This window comes from Myotis yumanensis, unplaced genomic scaffold (genome assembly GCF_028538775.1).
Source record: "Myotis yumanensis isolate MYYU_CA2020_CCGP unplaced genomic scaffold, mMyoYum1.0.hap1 SCAF_7, whole genome shotgun sequence".
In the NCBI taxonomy this organism is placed as follows: domain Eukaryota; kingdom Metazoa; phylum Chordata; class Mammalia; order Chiroptera; family Vespertilionidae; genus Myotis; species Myotis yumanensis.
In genome coordinates, this window is record NW_027223758.1 from 45,481,989 (window position 1) to 45,498,215 (window position 16,227).

The 16,227-nt window shown below is 41.5% G+C and overlaps 1 protein-coding gene across 3 annotated transcripts in view; it reads right to left on the reverse strand.

Annotated features, from left to right (window-relative positions):
• The window catches only part of KDSR (3-ketodihydrosphingosine reductase), a 32,829-nt gene that overhangs the window by 4,403 nt on the left and 12,199 nt on the right, over positions 1-16,227 (reverse strand). For all 3 annotated transcript variants that reach the window (XM_070420418.1, XM_070420416.1, XM_070420415.1), the window contains exons 6-9: positions 10,957-11,148; positions 5,784-5,867; positions 2,749-2,832; positions 240-341 (exon numbers count right to left, since the gene is read on the reverse strand). In XM_070420418.1, coding sequence (XP_070276519.1) covers positions 240-341; positions 2,749-2,832; positions 5,784-5,867; positions 10,957-11,148 — 462 coding nt within the window. The remainder of the gene's footprint in view (positions 1-239; positions 342-2,748; positions 2,833-5,783; positions 5,868-10,956; positions 11,149-16,227) is intronic.

Genomic DNA, 16,227 nt, shown 5'->3' on the forward strand with positions numbered 1-16,227 from the left:
GCCCAGCACAGAAGACTTCTTCCCAGTCTAAATTCTCCCAGTTAAATCTTTAACCTATTTCCCAATGACTTATCCCTGGTAAAGGAAGGGAAAAGGTTGATACTTTAAGAAAATTTTTTCACATGCTCAGATCAAGTTGACAAGTCTTCCTTTATTTAGCCTTTACTCATTGAGGTTTAATGAGAGGTGCTATTGTCTGTCTGTCTGTCCCTCTGTCTGCTGGCTGAGGCACAGCTTACCTGCTGGAGCCCTTCGGTAATAGAAGTGACTGGAGACATTCCGCAGGTCAGGGACGAGAGCATGTACCCATCTGAGCCAACGGAACTGTTAAAATTCCCTTGCTGAACAGAAGGAAGAGAAAAGAAAGAGGCAACAGGAGTTACTAATCACCTCAACATGTCAGTACAGGGAAGTGTCTCCGTTTACTTTCTGTGGGATGAGAGGGTAACAAACCACGTGTTGCAGCTCAGAAACAAATGTGGTCTTAGCAGGGGGACTGAATGGCTAGATGGGAGGTTCTCAAAATGTGGGTCAGTCCATGGGCCGTGGGTGTCCATGGCGGGGGGTGGGGGGTGGCGGGGAGGGTCCATGAGGACAAAATGATTGTCATAATAATACCAGAGTGTTAATGGCCTTTTCCACTGAGTGACATTTCCAAAATGCTGCCTCATTAGTAGAAACCATATTAATAGTGGTCCCGCCTCATGTGATACAAGGTTTAGGCACCACACACACACACACTGGCCATAATAAATCCAAAAAGAAAATAGAAATTTTTGAAAAATCTTGTAAAATGTTGAAATGTCAGTTTTGCTTCAAAATGGCCTTGATAAGGCAGGAAAATGAACTGTTTTATTAAATTTCAACCCTTGAAGAAATGTCTTCTTAATATTCTGTGTAACAAAAAGGGAAGTATGTGCCCAGCTGTGTGCCAAACCTGAGGGGCTGCTGCCCTGAAATAGAGGGCTTAAGTTGTGAAACTTGCTGCTTTTTTTCATGGAATACCATTTTTACATGAAAGAACCATTATCAGACCACCTGTGGTTATTCAAGCTCAGTCTTTGGAAGATATTTTGTGGAAAATTAATGATATGGGTAGTTTTTGTGGCCACTGCTAAAATCTGAGCTTTCCATTAAACTGTCAGCTTCCCGGTATGTGAACTTTTATAAGATCAGCAGCGACATTAACGGATGTAATTTCTTGGATAACTCAGGGAACTCATATTTTCCAAATGACTAATGCATGACATTCCCAAATCATGAATGGGTACAAAGCATTCAAAGTGCAGAGACCAATGGGTTTTAATGCAACAGAGAACAAAAAGTTCATTAATTGAGTTTCCAATTCCACACTGCAACTAACCTTTAAAGAAACTACTATTCATCCAGTTTGGGTTTAATACTAAAAAAGAATGTCCACCGTGATCTGAAAAACCTATAAAATACCCCTCCACTTCTAACTACACCTGTGTGTAAGGCCAGATTTTCTTTATAGCCTTCATTCAAAACCACATATGACAACAGATTGAATGTAGAAGCAGCTCTGAGAACCCAGCTGTCTTCCAGAACACAGCCATTGAAGAGACTGCCGAGGTATAAAACAGTCTCTCGTCTCACCAAAGGTTTGTTCTGAGAAATAATTATGGTTGTAAAGATGTTACATTAAAATGTAACGGGTTTATTACTGGTTATTTTAAATGAATTACTAAATAAATATTTTAAAAATTACAGTTTCCACTTCTAATATGGCAAATATAACTGATGTAAACCAAAATTCTCTGAAGTTGTCAACCAGTTAGAGTGTAAAGGGGTTAAGAGGTGAAGAAGGTTGAACACTGCCGGCCGAAATGAATCCTGCCAAGATACAGAGTGTTTGAGATCATTAAAAACATGGAGTGTGTTTACTCTGACTTAAGATAAGCAGGAAAAACAGAGTCCGTGGTGCCCTCTTTCTATGCCTCTGAGCACAGCAGGGCAAAGTTCTCCCAACGTCTGCAGGTGTTATAATAGAGTTTGAGATTTCCCGTATTCTGCTCAGGTCGGCCCAGACATGGGGTCCTGACACATCTCATTCCAGGGGTCCCCAAATTTCCTAAATTCAGTGTGGGTCTCAGGTTTACAGACATCCCTATAATTGGCTGTTTTTCAGCACTGGGGTCACAGGAACGTTGTCAAAAGCCTGCAGCACATGCACTGTTCTACAAATCAGCCTGTGGTTTGACTTTTTTTTTAAGTTCAAATAAACTCAGTAGCCCAAATGCACATCCGCTGGGTTAACGGGGATGGCCCACGGGCTGGCTGCACTTTCTTACTAGCGAACATTTGGGAAAAGGATTCTGGGAAGCAGGAAGGTGAAAGAAAAACCCAAGAGTCTGGCAGTAAGATACCTAAAATAATCTGGAACTGAAAGTCCTGTGGGAAAGAAGAAAGAAGGCAGCATGCCATGTGCAGTATAGGGAACATGTTGACACATCACAGAAAAGCCGCATTTTCTTGTTAAAGAATCAACACTCCCAGACACCCATCCTGGTCAGTCTGTCCTTAGGTTAAGATATATAATTCATTTCCAGAAGCCTACTTATTAACATGGAATCGTCGTGTCAGGGGAGAAAAGCAGAGTCCCATATTAGATGTGATGAATCTGACTGACCCAAAAGACACAATAGTTTATGTTCTGAAATAGGCCTTGGGACAAATATCTTTTCAGAAGCACAGAAGCTATTAATAAAGAAAACCAGGACAACTTACTATGGCATCTTTAACAATCTGTTTGGCCACTTGCTCTGGTGTGCAAATAGACGTGGTCTCTGAAATAAGACGGGTTTCCAAAGGCTAAAGTGGAAAAAATAGACACGTCAATACCATTCATTAAAAAATCAGTCATTCTTACACAGCCACCTCCCCTGGTTTATAAAATAATTCCAATTTTCTACCTTTGAGTAGATTCCTATTTTGAGAATTAGGTCCATCTGGATCCTAAGTCAGTTTCTACCTGGTCATTGTATAAAATTGAGCCAGTAGCTGAACCCAGACATGAAGGCCCTGGCCACACTCTCTGTGGGATATGGGGGTCTCGGCTCCAATGGATACCATCAAAGCTTGAATGAGAACAAATCACTGGTGCGAGACCAGAAACAACCCCTCCTTGAATCCTCACTGCTGGCCAGACAGCTGATCGATTGTATTGGTGCAGAGCCTAGACTGGGTTCCCTGAGTGAGTTCGCTCTTATGACCTGCTTTCTGTTCTCCCAGGCCACTGGAGGGCTGGCACTGGGCAGAGTTGAGGTCCTTAGTAGAGACAGCAGTAGCTCTGTCTGACACCGCAGCTGTTTCTCAAAGGACCTGCAGAGGAGGGAAGGAGGAGACTGGAAGATAAAATATTGTGTGCTCGTTACTGGGTGAGGGCATCAGAACCCCAAATCTTAACCCTTTGTTAAAGGTCCATCTCAATTATCACTGAGGTCAAAAAGCCTTTCCTGAACCCTTAAGTGGCAATAATTTCTCTTCCCATCTTTGAACATATCTGCCTTAATATATATTATAGCTACCTGTGTATTTACAATTTACTTCCTAAGTTCTTTGTGGATGGGATCTCCCCCCCACCTGCTTTTTTTTGGTCTTCTTTATGGCACACACACACTCAAAAATTCTTTAAAGGAGAATTTCAGAAGTTTCAAAACTGAAGCCTTAAAATGCATGAAACTGTAAACTTCATTTATCATACAGGCTTAAAAGAATTAAAATTAAAACCAAAATATATATTCTTAAAATAGAAAGGCAGCGCACTTCATAAAAGGCCAGCACTGAATTAAGAGAAAGGCCCTTTTGAAGGTGTCATCATCCTCATTCATTCTTCCAGACCATCAGGCTGGTAAAAACACATGTGGCTGGATACACATTAGATTTGAAAGCACTATGGCGCCCCCTAAAGGGCTCACAGACCATCCCAGGATTTGATTTTCCACAAGAAGTTGGCCCAACATTTTAGTGGAGGGAAAAAAAACACCAACTTAACATCAAAATAAAGTCTTCACAGGGAAACAGGGAAATCACCTGTCAGCGTTGGCTTCACACTAAGAGACTGCTTAGCAAATGCTGCAAATCTGCTTAGCAGACTCCCTGCTTATTCTAAAACAGACGTTTGGCTTACATTTACTTCTTTGAAATAAACTCTTTAAAAGAGACAGAGCCGTAGAGAAATGAAAAAAGCTTCTAAGTCATAAACACCTTTTAGCAAATGTACGGTCTATGGAGCATAAGTGCCCATTTTTATGCCGTGCAGATTCACAGTAAGCATTAATAGAAAAGGGAAGAAAAACAAGCCAGGCCAGTTCAAGGCGATAAGTTCTTCTCCACTTTATTCATTTGCTCAGTGACTACTATGTGTCAAGGCACAGAGGAAGCTCCTTTGAACAAAATGCGAAGATCGTATTCAGCTCAGGATACGATCCTATATAAACCCAGAGTCCTATGTACACTGCAAAGGCCCAGTGGTGACAAGCACCACGAAGGAATAACAAAGCCAGAGGATGCTGGCAGAGACGCAGAGGTCAGGGAAGTGACCTCTGTACAGGGAAGGGAAGAAATAAGGGAGTCGGCCATTCAAACATGCAGAGGGACAGCAAGAGCGAAGCCCGCAGGTGACGGCAGGCCAGACAAGCTCACGGAACTGAACGTAAGAGGAGGAGAAAATGCTGTGGCAGCCAGGTGGCCGGGTCCAGACACTGCGGGCCTGTATTAGCATCAAGGCCTTCGGAGTCTGTCCAGGCATGGTGGGAGCCACCGGAGCCGCGCTCTCCAGTACACAGCCACCACCAATATGCAATGTTTAACGTTAACTTTGAATTAGCTAAAATTAAATAAAATTAAAAACCAATTTCTCAATCCCACTTGCCACATTTTGGATGCTCAAGAGCCATAACGTGACTACCATATTAGAGAGTGAAACATACAACATTTCCGTCATTCTAGAACATTCTATCGGACTGTGTTACCCAAGAGGTGTTTGGTCTTTTGTTTTTTGTGTGGTGTTTTTTGTTTTTTTTCACAAGGAAATTTTAAGCAGGAGAGTGACAAGACCCAACTTAAGTTTTAAGAAGGTCACTAGCGACTTCATGAAGAACAGATCCCAAGGGAGATGAACAGAAGCAGGCAGACCAGTTTGAAGGCTAGAAAAGTAGTTCAGGCAAAAATATCAGTGGCTGCCACTGCTAGAATGGTAATGACATGTGCAGTTAAAAGAAAAAAAATCAGGTCAGATTCTGGATATGTTCTGACAGTGGAACCAAGAGGGAGAATCAAGCTGGCATCTCATCTCCACCTGAGCAGCCGGGTGAGCGGTGGGCGCCTGGTAATGAAATGAAAATAATGAGGGGGAATCAAAAGATCCGTTTTGGAAATGTTACGTCTGAGATGCCCATTAGAACTCCACAGGGACACAATGGATCAGCAACCAGATCTTTAAGTTCAACAGAGAGAATATGGTTTTTAAAGAATATCATCTCATTAGTTAAAAATACAGGCTGTCCTTTCCTTCATACAGAAAATATCTTATTAATTCAATAAGGCTTCAAAGATTATTAGCAAAACTCATGGCTTTTGAAAATATGGCTGCATTGTCCAAGATTTGGAATGGAAGTTCCAGAAAGTTCAGAGGCCTCTCTAGCTAGCACATAAATTGAAAGGAACTCAATTTTCTGACCGATAAAAATGGCCTGTGGGCTAAAATGTGAAAAGAACAAATCAGAAGAGGGTTTTCCAGCGTTAAAGACTAGCATACTTACCTTTGTTTTGTTTTCTTCTGCAAACCCAGGTGTGTCTGTGTCAGGCGGGTAGGCGACGGTTACATAGACATTATATGGCTTCACCTGCATTTCAAAAACAACCATTGTTTCTTCAATAAACAAGACACAATTTCACGCCCACCTCGCCAGCTTGCATTGGGTGCCAGGCATGCATACAAAATAAACACTGCCCTGATTTTCTCAAAGGTGGCCAAGACCAACAGGTGGTTCTGCAAGAGCAGGACCACTACCCACTGAGTCGGGAAATGTTTAGAAATAAAGACAAAAAGCTCATCCTAACATCCACTCCAGAACACAGCTGGTCCCAAGGTTTGGCCATTCACCTCCTTCTTCCTCTCTTCCCTCCCACTGCTGTCAGTGACAAACAGACAAAGCTAAAAGGAGACCCCCTTGGTCACCCCGCCCTCCGCATGCCTCAGTCTGCTCCTCCGCCATCAGACTGCAAATCTGTTTTCCTTTGCTGCTTCTGAAACTCTTGCTGATTTCATCAACTAAATATATTGAGGTCACTCAGATCCCTTCCAGTGCCCTTCCAGCGATACCCAGATGCAGGTCTAGAACTACATGCACCCCCTCCACCCCTGTCAGCCCAGCCAAGCACCTCCCCTTCAGACAGCCTCATCCCGCATTTACACATAGAAACCCTTCCAGCTTCTCTTCATAGCTCCCTGCCCGACCTGGAATTCCACCTGCTCCTGGATGGTGTAGATCAGCGGTTCTCAACCTGTGAGTCGAGACCCCTTTGGGGGTCGAACGACCCTTTCACAGGGGTTGCCTAAGACCATCGGAAAACACATATATAATTACATATTGTTTTTGTGATTAATCACTATGCTTTAATTATGTTCAATTTGTAACAATGAAATTGGGGGTCACCACAACGTGAGGAACTGTATTAAAGGGTCGCAGCATTAGGAAGGTTGAGAACCACTGGTGTAGATGAACACACTCTTAGGCTTGTTGACCTCACCAACATACCTCCACACTTAAACTTCCCCACTCATTAACATCCCCCCAAGAATTCCAGAAAGTTCTCCTGCTGGTCAGGTGGGATACACCCTTCCCAAAGCCCTGCTCCACCTAATTCTTAATGACTCTAAGGGTGATGGTTCACACCATCAAAATCTCTGCCATGACTTGTTTGCTATTGGCTCAGTGTTTGGTCCCCATGAGTTGGAAGTGGGCAGGCAGCTAGTAGTAGTGAGGTTGGCCACTGTGTGTCTTAAGGATGCTGAATAAACACAACAGGGCTGCCTAATGCAACAGCCTCTGAGAGCACCCCAGGGTCCTTCTTTTCATAGAGCCCTTTTCTCCCCAGATCCCACCGGGAGCACAGTTCTGAAGTCTGTGGGAGGAGCTGTAAGGGCCCAGAGAAACCTGCAGACAGAGGGTCCTGGCCAGCCAGCCTGGAAAGTGCAACCACAGAGGTGACATCTCTGTTGTTTGGGCTCCAGTGCACCTAGGGCCTGAGAGCTCCTTCACTCCGAGCAGGCAGGGCATGTAGCTACAAGGCCAAGCTACCTCATAAGGAGCTCTGGATTTGGGCCAGGTGGTGAGGTTGATGACCAAGCAAGTTCTCTTCCACTTGTTTTTAAGAGAGTGACTTGAAAAACTGTCTCCCATGGCCTTACCCTCTGTTGTGCACAGACCAGAGAACACATATGTGAAATATAAAACTGAAAGCAACAAACAAGCAAACAAAAATGCATAGACACAGACAACAGGATGGTCGTTACCAGAGAGAAGGGGTGGGGGGGAGAGGGTAGCAAAGGGAAAAAGGGGTCAAATATATGGTGATGGAAGAAGAGTTGACTTTGGGTGGTGAGCACACAACGATATAGATGATGTATCATAAAACTATACACTTGAAACCTATATAATTTTATTAACCAATGTTACCCCAATAAATTCAATAAAAAAAGAAAAATTTTTAAAAGCCAATATGTGGTCATTAGCCCCTATAAAGGCTGATGCTTATGATTCAAATGCAGTCACTTCTGTGCTGCCCGTCTCCCCAACAATAAGGATGGTGGCACATAAGCCAATGTAAGAGCATTTCAAAGCAGTGTTTCTCACACTCAAGGTCATGGCTATGCTCCCAAATAATTAAAACAGTGTTTCAAAATGTGGGAAGAGTGGAGTCAGAGGGACTGAGTAGGGTCAGAACAAGAGATGGAAAGGAGGAGCCCTAGTTTTCTTTTATTTGGTCTCTGCTTTCCCCAAAAATTAACTTTAAAAATTTTTAAATGTTGTATTTGTACTTGAGACTGATTTTTTAAAAAGATAAACAAATGCAACAAAGCAATCTTTCAAAAATTACTCATTGTACATAAAACATTTCTAAGGCCTGACTTTAGTTTTGGTGGAGTGGACAGGAAGACTTAAGAGTTAAACTAAAAAGGATTATCCAAAGTACGTAGCGTAGCGTTTGAGTAATTCTATAAGGTCTGTTTCATTCACAGAAAACACCACCACCTTGGCCGCACAGATTCAATTATCCAGGTTTCAAAAACACAACACCGGAAGTTTGCAAGGAAATATTTGTTTTGAGGCATGTTCTCCTATGAATAAACTGCCACATGTGGATTATTGAACTTATTTCCCCCAAAACCTATTCTTCATGGTACAGGTTTACTTCATTTTAGATTCTGTTTACATGAGGACATTTTTAATGGAGTCCAAATATGGACAGAAGTCAAGCCGACTGGCAGGCGGAGGCCAGCTACTTGCAGCGTGCGAATCCCTCTTGTCACAAAGAGGCTGCAGGGACTCTGCACCTGCTACTGATGTTGTCCCTCTTCTTCATGGACATCTCCGTTCTACTGGAAGTGAAACCAGGCCGCCCACATTATACACTTTGTCCTAAATTAGTGAAACCTGAGGTGGCTCCACAAGACACCATGTAGGGATGAAAAGCCCTAATGAGCGTATCTGTTATTTCCAAAATATCCCAGGACTGAGGCCACCAGCCAGATGAATCAGACCACTTCTGACCTGAATTATAGACGCATCTTCCGCTGCAGGACAGAGGCAAACCCGGACCCCAAAGCATGGTCTTTGTTACTATTTCAGTACAAAGTCACATGTGGCTTTGAGCAACTCCATGAACTTCCTGAAACTCGGATTTCTGATCTATAAGGTAACATCATCTGCCTCACATATTTTACAAAACTGTCATAAAAGTAAAATAGTGATTCACAAAGGGACTTTTCAAAGTAAAAATTGCAAAAGGAATGCCAGTATTCTTGTTTGAAATTTCACAGTCGTATATGTCCTCTTGGCTAATCATATTATAATGACCTATTCTTTTTTTGTTATTATTAATCCTCACCCAAGGATATTTTTTCCATTGATTTTTCAGAGAGAATGGAAGGGAAGGAGAGAGAGAAAAACATCAATGTGAGAGAGAGACATTGATTGCCTGCCTCCAGCATGCGCCCTGACTGACTGGGGACCAGGCCTGCAACGGAGGTACACACCCTTGACTGGAATTGAACCTTTGACCCTTCAGTCCATGGGCCAGCACTCTGTCCATTGAGCCAAACCAGCCAGGGCATAATGACCTATTCTTTTTTCTTTTTTTTTCTTCTTTTTAAGATATTTTTAGTGGTTTCAAAGAAGGGAAAGAGAGAGGGAGAGAGATAGAAACATCAATGATGAGAGAAAATCATTGATCAGCTGCCTCCTGCACACCCCCTGCTGGGGATTGAGCCCACAACCCGAGCATGTGCCCTTGACTGGAATTGAATCCAGACCCTTCAGTCCATCGCTGATGCTCTATCCATTGAGCCAAACCAGCTAGGGCAACTTGCTTAATACTCTTAATCAGAAATAGGTCAGCATGGCCCTATTAAGAGCATTAAGCAAGTTGATGAAAGTGAAATTTGGAGCTGGTTCCTTTGAGATGAGAACAGCACGGTCTATGGGTCCCTAAGTGGCACCTCAGGATTGTCACTGACCGGACAACTCATCTACCACAATGCTCGTCCAATACCTAGGCAGTGTGGCTCTCTGTCACATGCCATCAAGGGCTCTTGTAGGAATTTTCTAAATCGGGGATCAGCAAGCTTGGTCTGATGATCAAATCTGGCCCTTCACCTTGTTTTATAAATAAAGTTTTATTGGAACACAGCCATACCCATTCATTTACGCATTGCATATGGCTGCTTTCCTGCTATCAAAGGAGACTTGAGTAGTTATGACAGATACTGCCTAATTCTCAAAGGCTAGAATATTACTGTCTGGCCTATTACAAAAAAACTTTCCTTCCCCTGCTCTAAGTCATTAAATGGGATTCTAAAATCACACTGTTACTAGGAGAGGGTTGGCCACAATGAATTCTCTTCTGGGTTTTAACATTATGATGTGTTATATTTCTGCATATATGGCAATAGTGAAATTTTACCTTGCCTTTTTCAGTATGTGACTTAGATAGAGATGTGTGCAGGTTTCTAAGCATTCCCAGGTGACAGGAATGCAGAAGTCTACTTCACATGGCTAAGGTGTGAGGCTGTCACTCATGATAAGCACTTACTCTGATACTAACCCTAGACTCACCTTATTCCACAAAATGTGCCATGAACTGTGAAAATGAAAAGCAACCATTTTCATCAATCGCTCTTTAAGAAATTAAAATATAAGTACTAGGAGAGCCAAGTGATTTTTTTTTTCAGTCCAATCTTCTCATTTTGTAAATAAGTAAACTGAGAGGATGTTAAATGATTTATCTAAAAGCTGAGAGCTGGCCAGCTTGGCTCTCCCCTCAAACACATCCTGGTTTTATTATCCAGTTACAAAGAACAGATCTTTTTGTCACAGAAACAACGCTAGAGACTAAAATATTTGATTAACCCTGTTACACATACTCATACAGTATTAGACCAATACAATGAAGACATTAGGAGTATTTTGTGTATTAAATTAAGCAAGCAAAAACCTCACGACCATTTTTCTCACCACAACTACAATCATTTTATGCCATGAAAATGTTAACTATTTAACAGTAAAATTCAGGCATTGAGCCAATTCTCTTTCACTATTGTCAAATCTACAAATTGTAATTCCATATAACAACATGTGTAAAGAAGTTACAAACAAGGAGAGCATTTGCTGAGCTGCAAGAAATAAATATAAAACCAAATACAGCATTTACCTCCATCTGCAGAGCTTCAGCCAAACCCTTGATGGCGAACTTGGACGAAGAGTAGGCGGTGAAACCGAAGAGTCCCACCTGTCCCGCCTGGGACGCCAAAAAGACGATCCTGCCCACCCGGCGCTCCTTCATGGTGGTGATCACAGCTCGGCTGGGGTACACGCTGCCCAGGTAGTTAATGCTCATCAGTTTCTGCAGGGAGCAAAGAGGCCATGAGGAATGAGAAAGGTCATAGACACAAGACCTCACTCCTGGGAATTCAATCTGGCCCCCAGATTGCAGTTCTTCAATGGAGCCCAACTGACTGGGAACTCGGTGGATTTGATGAATGAACGAATGATTAAATGACCCTGTCGATGAACCATGATGCTCAGGATCTACTATTTGAAGTTTGTTTCAACCTGGTCTTGCATTCTCACCACGACCACAGTTCTGTCTTTGCTGAAAATGGGTTAAAACTAGTTTTCTCCTTGCAGGTAATATTTTTTGAAAAACAGTTTTAGGAGTAAGCTTCCAAATATGTCGAGCCCGTTAGTTCCAAGCTAAAGAAAGATCACAAAGAGCCTAGGACAGTGGTTAACAGCATGGATTATGGTTTGAAGACTGGGCTTTACCATTTACTACCTACTTGATGATAAGTAAGAAAGTCAAACACTATACTTATTTCTGCGGCTGAAAGCTGGGTTAAGAATAGTATTATCTCATAGCGCTTGCAAGGATTACAAGAGGAAACATAAGTTGGGTGCTAGCACAGCCCCTGATCCACAATAACTACTCAGTAAATGTTGGCTCTTATTTGTGATGGGTAAGACCTTACCTAAGTATCAACAGTATATTTCCTCTCATCCTGGGAACTCTAAAAAACCTTACATTTTACCTTGAAAATCTAAGACTACTTACATTAAAATGTTTTTATGTAAAAAATCTTGTACAAATATTAGATCTATCACCATATAAAACCAAACACTTCACTGGGGGAACTTTGAGTCAATCATGAAATAACTCAGTAGAATGTTAGATAACTTTTAGAAATAATGACCAGAAACACCAGGAGGGAGAATATTTATTCTGTAAGTTTAGAAAAAGCCAAGGGCAGACTGCATTTACACTGACTATAACTATCTCAAATAGTAAATACAAGCACATGTGCACAGGTATAAAACCAAGGAAATATACCAAAGAACTTATATGCATATATGTCTAACCCACAGACAATAGTGTGGTGAAGGCTGGGGGAGGAAGGGGCTCTTGGGGAGGTGGGGAAAGACATCTATAATACTTTCAACAATCAAGATAAATTAAAAGCAAACAAATAAGGAAATACAGAAAATTATATGTGATTGTGTTAGGATGCTCAGATTTCCATTTTCCCCAAAATGCCTTTTTAAATCATTATATTGTTTTAATAATAAATATTCTATGAAACAGTATTTGAAAAATGATGGCACACTGAATCCAGAATCCAGGTGTTAACCTCAGCTCCCTCCAAAGACCCCACTAAAATTTCAGTAAAAAAATATTTCTTTTTAAGGGCAAGAACCCACAAGAGCAAAGAAAATAATAATAGTTTGGAAGTTGAAGAACAGAATGACAAGTGATAACTAGCTGAGCAGAAAGCAAAGAAACTAAAAAGAGGAATTGTAACACAGAACCCCCCAAAGGCTCAAGTATCTCTGGGAGCAGGAAGGGCGGGCATGGGACTGAAAAACAGGAGTATCAACTAAGAGTCTGCTTAAAAAGAAACAGTCAGATAGGCATATTCACAATTATAATCAGAGATTTCAACACCCCTTTTTCAATAGAACAAGTAAACACAAAAAATCAGTAAGGATACAGATTTGAACAATGTTATCAGCCAACTGGACCTAATCGACACTAGTAAAACATTCCACCCAAAACAGCAGAAAACACATTCTTTTCAAGTGCACACAGAATGGCTACAGGATAGACTATATTCTGGGCATCAGACAAGTCTCAATAAATGTGAAAAGAGTCAAGTCATACAAAGTGTGTTTGTTGACCACAATGGAATTAAATAGGAAATCAAGAAGAGACAGATTTCTGAAAAACACTCAAATGTTTGGAAACTAAATAACGCACTTCTAAATAACCCAAGGGGCAAGGCAGAAATGAAAAGGGAAAGTATAAAATATTTTAAACTGAATGAAAGTGAAAACACACACGATCAAAATTGGTGGGATGCAGCCCTCGCCAATTTGGCTCAGTGGATAGAGCATCAGCCCATGGACGGAAGGGTCCCAGGTTCAATTCCGATCAAGGGCATGTACCTCAGTTGCAGGCTTGATCCCCGGCCCAGTCAGGGTGCGTGTGGGAGGCAACCAATTGATATGTCTCTCTCACATCAATGTTTCTCTCTCTCCCTTCCCCTCTCTTCCACTTGTCTAAAAATCAATGGAAAAAATATCCTCGGGTGAGGATTAACAGAGAATAATAAAAAAAACAACATCGGTGTGATGCTGCTAAGCAGGACCTGGGTGGAAATGCACAGTACTTAAAATCTGTATCAGAAAAGGAAAAAGGCCTCAAATACACCTTGAGCCTTGAATCTTTTGGGGGTTCTGTGGTACAATTCTGCATTTTAGTTTCTTTGCTCCTTGGTTAGACCTCAGCTTCCACCTAAGGAAACTATAAAAAGAAGAGCAAATTAAAACAAAAGGAAATAATAAAAGTAATGAAGGAGGTAAGTGAAATAGATAACAGAAAAACAATTTTTCAAAAATCAATAAAACCAAAAGCTGGTTATTAAGAAAAATCGATAAAATGGATACATTTCTAGTCATCCTGGTCAGGAAAGAGAGAGGACACAAATGATTACTATCAAGAATGAGAGAGGTAACATTACTATAAACTCTATGGATATTAAAAAGATAATAATGGCCGTAACCGGTTTGGCTCAGTGGATAGAGTGTCGGCCTGCGGACTGGAAAGTCCCGGGTTCGATTCCGGTCAAGGGCATGTACCTTGGTTGCGGGCACATCTCCAGAGGAAGGTGTGCAGGAGGCAGCTGATCGATGTTTCTCTCTCATCGATGTTTCTAGCTCTCTATCTCTCTCCCTTCCTCTCTGTGAAAAATCAATAAAATATTTAAAAATAAAATAAAATAAAAAAATAAAAAACAAAAAGATAATAATGGAATATGATGAATAACTGTGTCAATAAATTCAACAACATAGATGAAAGGGACAAATTCCCTGAAAGACACAGCTACCAAAAGCCACTCAAAAAAAAGAATATACATATATAACCATATATATATATAGAGAGAGAGAGAGAGAGAGAGAGAGACAGATATATAGATATATATATTAAAGTAATAAACCTTCCCACAAAGAAAACCTCAGGCTTCACTGGTTCACAAACACTTAAGGAAGAATGATATCAACTTATACAAATTCTTCCAGAAAACTGAAGAAAACACTCCCTACTCAAAGGCCAACATTACCCTTATTCCAAAACTAGAAAATAACATTACAAGAAAAGAAAAATATTCAAGAACTTAGAAATGATAAGACATCATAACCAAGAAGGATTTATCCCAGGAATGCCAGGTTGGTTTAACATGTGAAAATTAATCAATGTGATTCACCATATTAACAAAATAAAAAAGAAGAACTCTATGATCATCCCAATAGATCCAGAAAAAGCATTCAACATCCAGTCCTTATAAAAACTCTTAGCAAACTAGGTTTAGAAGAAAATGTCCTCAACTTGATAAAGGGCCTCTACCAAAAACACAAAAACAAAACTATAGCTAACATCATACTTAAATGGTCAAGACTGAATGTCTTCTCCTAAGGCTGAGGACAAGACAAGAAGGTCTGCTCTCACCACTGTGCTACAAGTTCCAACCAGTGCAATAAGGGTGTCCAGAAGGCAATGTTAGAAGTAAAACTGTTGCAGATGATATGATCTTTGATGTAGAAAATCCAATGAGTACTAGAATTCCTAACTGAGTTCAGCAAGATTGTAAGATCAATAACCAAAAAAATCAACTGTCTTTTTCTACGTTGGCAATGAACACTCAGAAACTGAAATTTTAAAAAATACTATTTATACTACATCAAAAAATAGGAAATACTGAAAAGTGATGTGTAGGACCCAAACACTGAAAACTACAAAACCTTGAGGAAAGAAATTAAAGAAAACCTATAGACTATGTCCATGGGTTAAAGACAATATTATTAAGATGTCAATTCTCCCCAAGTGGATCTATGGGGTCAATGTAATCCTAATCAGAACTGTGAAATAACTCTCATTAATATCCACAGGTAGAGAAAACAAGACACAGCTCCAAAAACCACAAAGAGAGGCATTAAAAGGGAAAATGAAGAGAAGTAAGCTGGAGGTCCCCAGGTCCACCTCCAGCTTTATGAATCACGGGAAGACCTCGCGTGACTCTGCACAGAGTTGTGCTCGTAACTAAGATTTATTACAGTGACAGGCACAAAGCAAAATCAGCAAGGGCAAAAGGCACCCGGGGCAGAGTTCAGAGGACACCAGGGCAGGTCTCCAGGCGGCTGCTGCCTGCAGTCACAAAGGGCGTGCGCACTCTCCCCGGCAATGAGTTGTGACGACACATGCAGTAGTGTGCACAGGCATCGTATGTGCGTGTGAACATCAGTAAAACTAAACTAACAACAAGAAGCCAAACAAAAGAAGTAACTGAGATAGAATTTATTTTGAATAGAAATGAACTCTTAGCTTCAGAAAATGCATCAAAAGTGGCGGTGTGTGTTCTCACCAGGCTCACTGATGGTAAGCCCCTACGTTGATCAGAACAAGGCAAGTCACTGAGCCCCAGATGGGAGGGGCAGAGTAGCCTTGGAAGGTGACAGTGCCCTGCTGCCTCCATTCAGGGCAGGCAGGGGAGGAAGGGACTTTTTGTAGGGAGACTAAGGACAGAGAGGGCCTCCTGGTCTGAGGCCCAATCACTGGAATAGAGGCCCCAGGTTTTGGGTTGATAGTCCTTCCTTTTTAGAAGGCCAGTTCTCACACCCAACATCCCCTAACGGCCGCCTGGATCTTTGTGCTGAATTGTTGCCGCCTCCTGGTAGCCCACACTCCGTGGTTGCCCAGTACTCTACCTCCATCCACTTCCCAACATCACTATTTCTTCACTTAGTGACCCCAAAAGCTCCTAAAAGTTGCCCTGTACAGTGGGGGATCCTTTAAAAATGCAGATCCCACCACTGCTTAGCCTAACTTAAAACTCTTGAGACATCTGAGACTAAAACCCTCAAGGCCCCAGCA